General features: G+C 48.5%; 1 protein-coding gene across 1 annotated transcript; it reads right to left on the bottom strand.

Moving 5' to 3' along the window:
* Window positions 1–574: 574 nt before the first annotated feature.
* LOC125520879 (protein TIC 55, chloroplastic) lies at window positions 575–1,784 on the bottom strand. The gene is made up of 2 exons (XM_048685923.1): window positions 1,631–1,784; window positions 575–1,558 (listed from the first exon to the last, which is right to left on the bottom strand). The coding sequence occupies exon 2, from the start codon at window positions 1,472–1,474 to the stop codon at window positions 590–592; it is 885 nt and encodes a 294-aa protein (XP_048541880.1). The 5' UTR covers window positions 1,475–1,558; window positions 1,631–1,784; the 3' UTR covers window positions 575–589.
* Between the last annotated feature and the right edge of the window lie 7,831 nt (window positions 1,785–9,615).

The following is a 9,615-nucleotide window of genomic DNA, read 5'->3' as shown; positions in this document are numbered from 1 at the left end:
TTTCTTTTCCCGTTGCAACGCATGGGTTCTTTTGCTATCTTTCCTAATAATAAAGTGCGGATTGACTCCGTGGGTTTACCGTCACAATACGCTTCTTTCTGTGAATTTACGCTTTCAGTTTGAATTTTAAACATACACACAAGGTGGTACTAATTTCAACCCACGCTCGGTCTTTCGCAACGCACACACCTCACCTATATTGGGCCACATTGTTCCACTGTTGGGCCTTTTCTTATGTGCCACTGAGTCACGCAAGAGGCCCTCCATCTCGAAGGTTGTGGCCAACTGAGCTGGTAAGCTTGTGCGACGAAACACGGTTTGTTATCAAAATAAAGACACTGTTCGTGCACCCCTTGCAGTGCATGACGTGCCGGAAGTACCTGCTGGTCGGGTTGGGCGCGTGTTGCGTGCCGAAGCCGCCCTTGGCCGGGAACGATGCGGAGATCTCAGCGGCGGCCCCTGCCGGCACCTGCTCCACGACGGCCGGCACGCCTCACCTATATTGGGCCACGTTGTTCCACTGTTGGGCCTTTTCTTATGTGCCACTGAGTCATGCAAGAGGCCCTCCATCTCGAAGGTTGTGGCCAACTCAGCTGGTAAGCTTGTGCGACGAAACACGGTTTGTTATCAAAATAAAGACACTGTCCCTGCACCCCTTGCAGTGCACGACGTGCCGGAAGTACCTGCTGGTCGGGTTGGGCGCGTGCTGCGTGCCGAAGCCGCCCTCGGCCGGGAACGACGCGGAGATCCCAGCGGCGGCCCCCGCCGGCGCCTGCTCCACGACAGCCGGCACGGGCGGCGGCGACATGGTGCTGTGGCCGAAGTAGTAGGGCATGCCGTGGCCGGCCCTGTCCATCCACCGCCGGTACTCGACCACCCAGGTGTCCGAGGAGCGGAGGTTGAGGTAGAGCTCCTTGGTGGGCACCTTCTCCCGGAGTAGCACCTCGTTCTGTGACAGACAGGAACCCATGTCCTCCTCGAACACCTTGCACGCGTTCTGGTGGAAGTACCAGCTCGGCAGCACCCTCAGCAGCGGCGACCTCGTCGTGGACCCGAACCGGACGAGCAGCATCGACTTCCCCTGCCCCGCCGGCCGGCACAGGAACTGCGCCGAGAAGCACTGCTCCCTGCCGTCCTTGTCCACGAACTCAAGCGTGTTGGTGAGCACGCAGGGCGCCTCGAAGCGGAGCAGGTTGCGGAGGTGTGGCGTGTGCTCGCGCCACCAGTGGCCGGCGAAGCCCCGGGCGGTGCGCTCGGCGACCTCGAAGGCCAGCGGCTGCACGTCCTCCCACTTGGTTGTCCAGTCGGTGCGGTTGTGCGAGATGGGCACGTGCGCCGGGTCCATGAGGTTCTCCAGCAGGATGGAGTGGTCGTAGGGGAGCTCGTGCACCGTGGACAGGTCCGTGAACCCCGCTCGCGCGTACGGCTCGAAGCACGGCAGCTTCTTCGTGTCCGGCGGGCTCGCCGGTGACATCCACACCCACACCACCCCCTGCGAGTCCCGCACCTCATAGTTGCGCGCGCACGCGTTCCGCGGGATCTTGGCGCCCTCAGGCAGCTGCATGCACATCGATCAAACGTGAGTTTTCTCATGCGTTTGCACTGATCCAAGAATGAACTTGATTCGAACCTGTGGGAGCTTGACGCACTTGCCCTGGCCGTCGAACTGCCAGCCATGGTAGAGGCACTCCAGCTTGCCATCGACGAGCTGCCCTTCTGAGATCTCCGTAGCCGCTGAGCGGGCCCGATGGAGCGAAGCCCCAAGCCAGCCGATCTGCTCGAAGCTCCGAGAGATCAAAGGAAGCAAATCTGACGCACCGGTGAAGCACCGTATTCAAAGACACCACCTCCATCGTGACCACCGCCTTGACCAGAGGGACGGGGAAAAACAATGTCCACATGTGTGAGGAAGGGGAGAAGAGACGGGGCGATGCAAAATAAGCACAACAACCTGCGTGTGATATTAGTCAGAAATACAACGCCCACACACTCAGCTACTAGAAGAAACTAGAGAGGAGAGGTGTCCCGGAACATAACTGAGGACCCCAAAAAAATAAAAATAACAAAGAACCCTTTGGAGATCCCTGCCCATGAGTCTGGTTTTCAGATGACAAATATAATCACAGTTTTAAAATAAAAGGATGTGTCAAAGTTCGGATGCGCTGAAATTATTAGAGCTTGGGTACCTATCTTGATCAAAAGTCAAAAACTTTCAATTAATTGAACGAATTTATGGGTCATCAATATGGTTACATGATACCTTACACACGATTTTAGTTTTCAAGTCTACACTTGAATTGAATATTTCAAGTAAGAATTGAGTATGTAACATTAAAAAAATCCTATTTCATAAAAGATAAATCTCAAGAGTCAATTTATATTAAAACTAGAGAGCACGGCCGGCCCGACGGAGCTGAGAGCACGCGCACGCTCTCCAAACCAGAGGGGCAGAAATAAGGCAGCATGGTGCGAGACGGGAGTTGTGCTATAGATCAATTGGATATAATAAATGGCGCGTTATGGTATGGAGCACGTTTTAAAAAAAATGCCCGTTGCAACCCACGGGCATTTGTGCTATAAGAAGGAAAGGAGGGATTTCGGGGATTGAAAGCAAAAAATAGGAAAGTGGAAAGTTGTCCCGTAATAACAAGGAAAGGAGGGATTTGGGGGAAAAAAGTGGGAAGCCAGCCGTCCCGTAAGAGTAAGAAGAAAGTGTCCTAATAAGGAAGAACGGAGAGAACAAAGAAAGAAAGGAGGGATTTTGGGAACTGATAATAAAGAAGGAAAGAAAGGGATTTTTGGGATTGATAAAAAAATAGCCTGGTGATTTTTTGTCATTTGTTTTGTCCCGTAATGAGTTGATTGATCTTTAAAAGATTGTGGGAACAAAGTAAACCAGCTAGAAATCAATCAAAAGTCGTCCCTCTAAAAAAAAATTCATCCTCCGCCACTAGCTATCATCCCACGAACGTAGTTTTACCCCGTCCTTAACTCGAGAGAAAATTATGTTAGAATTGTTTAACACCTGCAAAAAATTTACTATGTCTAAATCATAATAAAAAATTGTTTATTAATTGTTCATGCACAATAATTTTTTTGATAATTATAATGAAAAAGATAGTACCCGTTAATAACAGGTGCTTGATAGTTGGACATGAATAGTGCTATGCTACATAGTCCCTAAACCTAGCCAACATTGGTTCGTGAAAATTTGTGTTACCTCCGTAGTGAAGCAAAAAACATTGTATATTAAAATGGGCTCTACTATTTACGGTATAATGCGATATGTTTTGGGCATCACTAAGCAACTCGAACAAAGGCTTGAAGAGATACTCACAACTAGGTAGATATTTCTATGATTTAAATTCCACACACCTTTAGTACACTTCTAAAATACGTTCATATTTTTTCTGCAGTACATATTTTCATGGCAGCATGGAGGATTTCAAAGAGTTTGTTCATGTCATCGTGGCTGGCGGTGTGTCGTGGAATGAGAGGGGGTCTTGAGCAATTGGGTTAGGGAAGTGTGGTTTTTTTCACCCAGTGCAACGCACGGACCCTTTTGCTAGTATATATATATATTTTAAAAAATAAAAAATATATGTAACATACCTACCCGCTTGCGTGTGTTTACATGGCAGGGTCTAGCCAATGCCCGTCGCGTTGAGCTAGCACATTACAAATGATGCTTGAGGCGACGTGTGCTTCGTCGTCACAATAAGCGAGACCTAGACGCTCCCCGCATGGACATAGGAGGCATGACGAGAAGGGTGTGACAGCTGGTCAACAAGTACATCACCTCAACATCCTCGAAATTACAAGTTAGTTATCACTGATTCCGATGATACATTTGTGTAGTTTTATCCCAATTTATGTAAACCGCTGTGTGGGTGGTGCCTAATAAATTGTATTGGATCTTTTAGTTAACTTCGTTAGATGCATGTAGGGTATATGCAAGATTTAATTACAACGTTACTTAGAAAGTATATAATATATTAGTGCATCTGTAGCAAATCCCCTAAAATTCATATTTAGAGTGAATTTTTCTCGTTTGGAGAATTAATACCTAGCTAGTAGACCCCTCAAATTTATAATCCCTCAAAATTATAGATTTGGACCCCTAAAAAGTCACCCACTAGTCTATTTTTGCTCCTAGAGGGGCAACTCTTAGCAAACTTAGGCAGCCCGCACAGTGGCGAATCCAGTGGGGATGCCGTGGATGCCCTGGTACCCCCTAAAAATATCCAAATCTTTTTTTATCTAGTAATACATAGTACTTGTTTGTCTAATCTATGGGTATTATAGGATTAGAATGCTAAACTGACAGTTTTTTAAGGTTGCGCACAACACCTTTTTGTGAGTATAAAAGTTAGGCACCCCCATAGATAAAGTGTTGGAAATATGAGCAATTTACCAAATGATTTTATTAACAGAAATACTAGATAAAGCATGACTAATATAGTAGAGATAAAACAAGTCATGCGTTCTGACAGAGAGAAGGTAAATAGTTTCTGCATATATGAACCGTAGCCTATCATATCTAAAGCAGACAGTATAGCAAGTAGCATATATGAAGTAGAACCTATCATGTGTAGGACAAGGACTAGAACAAGGAACTGCGGCAAAACCTTTAACAGGAAAGACAAGAACACGTACGGGACAACAGCAGCAGAAGCGTTGGACTTGGGGTCGGTGTCCTCGCCTGCCATGTCGTCGAGGAGGTCGTGGACGTCGGGGAAGAAGTCGTCGTCGGGGAAGTAGTCGTCGGCGACCGGATCGTCCGTGATGAAGCAGCCAGTAGTCGCGCTGAGCGCTCCCCAAAAACCTTATCACCCTTCTCCCATACAGGACTCAAAAGGTGCGGTTTCGGAGGCCTACTGTCCCGACCTGCGGTGCACGTCGCAAGACGGGATGGGGAAGAACGTAGCAGCAGCGCAGTGGTCAGAACTTTGTGGCGAGAGGAAGAGGAGCTTCTGTTGTGTCTCTCTGGAGAGGAGCGACCTCTCTTATATAGGCACAGGAGAAGGACGCGAAGAGGCTGCGACACGAGGTGAAGCAACGAAAGGAGACGAAGCGAACAGGCAGCGGCCGAAGAGGCGCGCCGTTCGAATTCAGTGTCCACTACAGAAAACGTTTCAACTCCCACGTGACCTTTCGTATACCCGTCGTGCGTGGCAAAAATTTAGATATCGGCTCGGCTCATTCCCGCAACCCGCGGCGCGGCGCGGCGCGTCGCGTCGCGTCGTGACGAGGCGAGGCGAGGCGTGGCGTGGCGTGGTGAGGCGGGCGGCGGAGGAGGAGCGCGCGTGGACATCCCTCTTGTTCCCATGCTCGTACAAGTGGGGAAAGAACCTCCGTTATAAGAAGGTCCAACTCCCACTAAACTAGCAATGTGGGGCTAAACTTTAGTAGTATCCTTTGCCTTGCACAAATGGGCTAAGTGGGCCTCTAGGATTTATTAGGAATTTCTGAAATAGTTATTGGGCTGCCCAAAATAGATTAAATTTCAGCAATCCCCCACCAGATCCCAGAGGCACACAGAAATTTGCCTTTGATTCCAAAACACTGTTTTATATACCGATACTGCAGTGGAGACTGTTAAAGTTGAACTTCCACCTAGAACTCTATGCTACACTAGTAAGCAACTTGAATAGTGGACTGAGCCTTGAACTGCAAGTTTTCTGCGAATCTAGCTTCACATAAAGCCTTGACCGATGCGTGGCTATCGTGGATCTTCCCCGTGGGTGGAGCTTATGCGTCATACTCCATGACCTTTCATGAGTTTACTAGAGAGAACCATACTCTCATAGATTGCGACGTTTGACAATCAGACTCATATAGGTGTGTTCTTCAAAAGATGTTCTGCAGGATAACATCTCTGCTTAAATAAGCCACTTAGAACACATTAAGATATACATCAACCTGCCATGCAGATTAGGAGAGTATTGCATCTTCATGGAGTGGTATTGTGAATAGTAAGGATACTCTCCTCTCAGTTGACCAACAACTTGTCTTCCACATCTAATTCACGGGATCTCTGATCACAAAGAATATGTTACCACTGTGAACAACTCATATTGTGGGTCTCATACCCATCTCCCTCCATGCATTATCTATCACATTACGTGATAGACCCTTGGTAAAAGGATCTGCCAGATTTTTAGACGTTTGGATATAATCCAACGCAATAACTCCAGAGTTTCATTTTTCCTGACAGACTTTAACCTTCTCGGAACGTGTCTTGATGACTTCATGTTATCCTTTGAGCTGCTCACTTTCGTGATCACAGTTTGATTGTCGCAGTTCATAAGGACACCTGGTACAGGTTTCTCAACAACCGGCAAGTCATTCAAGAGCCGGCGAAGCCAATCTGCTTCAACCGTAGCTGTATCTAGTGTTGTGAGTTCTGCTTCCATTGTTGACCTCGTTAAGATGGTCTGTTTGCAAGACTTCCAAGAAACAGCGCCACCTCCATGAGTGAATACATAACCGCTCATGACCTTTATCTCATCAGCATCTGAGATCCAGTTTGAGTCACTATACCCTTCAAGCACCTTTGGATGTCCGGTGTAGTGAATTCCATAATTTGCAGTGCCTTTCAAATAACGCAAAACTCTTTCTAGAGTTTTCCAATGCACATCTCCTGGTTTTGAAACAAACTGACTCGATTTGCTAACAGCAAAAGAGATGTCAGGTCTTGTAGCACTGGCTAAGTACATAAGGTAGCCAATAATTTGAGAATACTTCAATTGGTCTCTAGCAATTCTTCGATTCTTTCGAAGCAACACACTAGCATCATATGGTGTTGGAGAGGGCTTGCAGTCACTATAGCCAAAGCGACTCAAGATCTTTTCCACATAGTGAGATTGAAGCAATGTAATCCCACCATCATCGTCTCTCAGTGTCGACTACAGAAAACGTTTTAACTCCCACGTGACCTTTCGTATACCCGTCATGCGTGGCAAAAATTTAGATATCGGCTCGGCTCATTCCCGCAACCCGCGGCGCGGCGCGGCGCGGCGTGGCCAGGCGGGCGGCGGAGGAGGAGCGCGCGTGGATATCCCTCTTGTTCCCATGCTCGTACAAGTGGGGAAAGAACCTCCCTTATAAGGAGGTCCAACTCCCACTAAACTAGCAATGTGGGACTAAACTTTAGTAGTATCCCTTGCCTTGCACAAATGGGTTAAGTGGGATTCTAGGATTTATTAGGAATTTCTGAAATAGTTATTGGGCTGCCTAAAATAGACTAAATTCCAGCATAAAGGTCTAGGTCCGCCACTGAGCCCGCGCCGTCTCGGCCCTGAGCGTCGTGCCACCATCGCTGAGCTTCAACCCATCACCGTCGAGGCCCGAAGCCGAAAATGAAGTTGCATGAGCTTGGAGAAGCTGCAGGAGCCCGCTAGTCAAAGCGAATGGTGTTTGTCTTTCACTCGGCCCTCTCTCATAAAAATAAATATTAAACACTATATATTTCTTTTTTGCGGGGTATTAAACACTACATATTTGAATCGAGAGATTTGGAAACACCCCTTGCTGCTCTTTTTTAAAGTAAAACACCCACTCACTTTTTTGAAACGGAGGCAAAAGTTTTGCCTCGTTGATTAGTTAAGAACAAGAGAATTGTCGTTTGTTAATTTACGAAAAATCGGACGAAAATCGACGCCCGCTCACTTTTCAGCTGTGTTATTAAGTTCCATTCCACTTCAACAGGGTACAAAATGTACTACCAGGAGTTCATGACCTTGGCTTGGGGGCCGGGCAAGTTTGGCGTTTTTTCGGTCAAGAGTGCATACCAATTGGGTTTTGAAGAGGCTCACAGGAGTTTGGCAACGGGCTCTAGCTCGCGACCTAACGGCCGGCGCTCTTGTTGGAAGCTCATATGGTCTTCGGATGTTCCTCCTACGGTCCAGAATTTTGCGTGCCGGGTTGCTACAAACTCGCTGCCGACATGGTGCAACAAGTACATGCGTGGACTTGAAACAAGTAACCTTTGTCCGGTATGTGCTAGTGAACCAGAGGACTGCTACCATGCTCTCTGTCGCTGCTCCTTTGCGAGGATCTTATGGGATGCAATGTCTGAAGTTTGGCCTCTCCCATGTTTATCTATCCTGCAAAATAATGGGGATGAGTGGCTGTTGCATGCACTTGAACCGCTACAGGAGATTGAGAGATCTGTGTTATTGCTATCCATGTGGAGGGTATGGCATATACGCAATGAGGTCGTACACCATAAACCAGCCCCCGCTTATGGAAGCGTCGAAAAGATTCTTGGTAAGCTATTTGGACTCTCTGATTGGTATTAAAATTGATCTCTCTACTGATCCACGCAAAGGCAAGTCTACCATCACATATGAAAGACGGAGTCCGCATATGATAATGGAAAAAAAATGTTACTAAGTGGTCAGCGCCAAAGTCCGGATGGGTGAAGCTTAATACTGATGGGTCTTTTGCGGACGACGGAGCAGCTGGCGCTGAAATGGTCCTACGTGATGATAAGGGAGCGATAATTTTTTCCTCTTGCAGGCAATTATTCTCTTGCCGTGAGGCACTGGAAGCTGAGTTATGTGCCTATATGAAAGGTTTATCCTTTGCCATTGATTCCCGCCTGTGGAATACGCCCCCTTGCCCCCGTGCCGTCCCCCCCGCGGGCGGCTCGGGCGGCGGCGCCAGATCCCGCCGCGGGCGCCCTCCCCTTCCTCCTCCCGCCTCCGCCGCTGGCCGGGACCGCCAGGGCGAAGCTGTTGGGGAACGTAGTAATTTAAAAAATTTCCTACGCACACGCAAGATCATGGTGATGCATAGCAACGAGAGGGGGAGAGTGTTGTCCACGTACCCTCATAGACCAAAAGCGGAAGTATTAGCACAATGCGGTTGATGTAGTCGTACGTCTTCACGATCCGACCGATCCAAGTACCAAACGCACGGCACCTCCGAGTTCTGCACACGTTCAACTCGATGATGTCCCTCGAACTCCGATCCAGCCGAGTGTTGAGGGAGAGTTTCATCAGAACGACGGCGTGGTGACGATGATGATATTCTACCGACGTAGGGCTTCGCCTAAGCACCGCTACGATATGATCAAGGTGGATTATGGTGGAGAGGGGCACCGCACACGGCTAAGAGATCCAAGGGATCAATTGTTGTTTCTTTGGGGTGCCCCTGCCCCCGTATATAAAGGAGTGAGGAGGGGGAGGGCCGGCCCTCTCTATGGCGCGCCCTAGGGGAGTCCTACTCCCACCGGAAGTAGGATTCCCCCTTTCCTAGTAGAACTAGGAGCCCTTCCAAGTAGTAGGAGTAGGAGGGAAGGAAAGGGAAGGAAAAAGGAGAAGGAAGGAAGGGGGCGCCCCCCTCCCTAGTCCAATTCGGACCAGCCCATGGGGAGGGGTGCGGCCATCCTTTGAGGCCTTTCTCTCCTTTCCCGTATGGCCCATTAAGGCCCAATACGAATTCCCGTAACTCTCCGGTACTCCCGAAAATACCTGAATCACTCGGAACCTTTCCGATGTCCGAATATAGTCGTCCAATATATCGATCTTTACGTCTCGACCATTTCGAGACTCCTCGTCATGTCCCCAATCTCATCCGGGACTCCGAACTCCTTCGGTACATCAAAAC

Source organism: Triticum urartu, chromosome 7 (assembly GCF_003073215.2).
Source record: "Triticum urartu cultivar G1812 chromosome 7, Tu2.1, whole genome shotgun sequence".
NCBI classification, from domain to species: Eukaryota; Viridiplantae; Streptophyta; class Magnoliopsida; order Poales; family Poaceae; genus Triticum; species Triticum urartu.
Note: the sequence above shows the minus strand (reverse complement) of the source record. Positions and strands in the feature narration are given on the sequence as shown.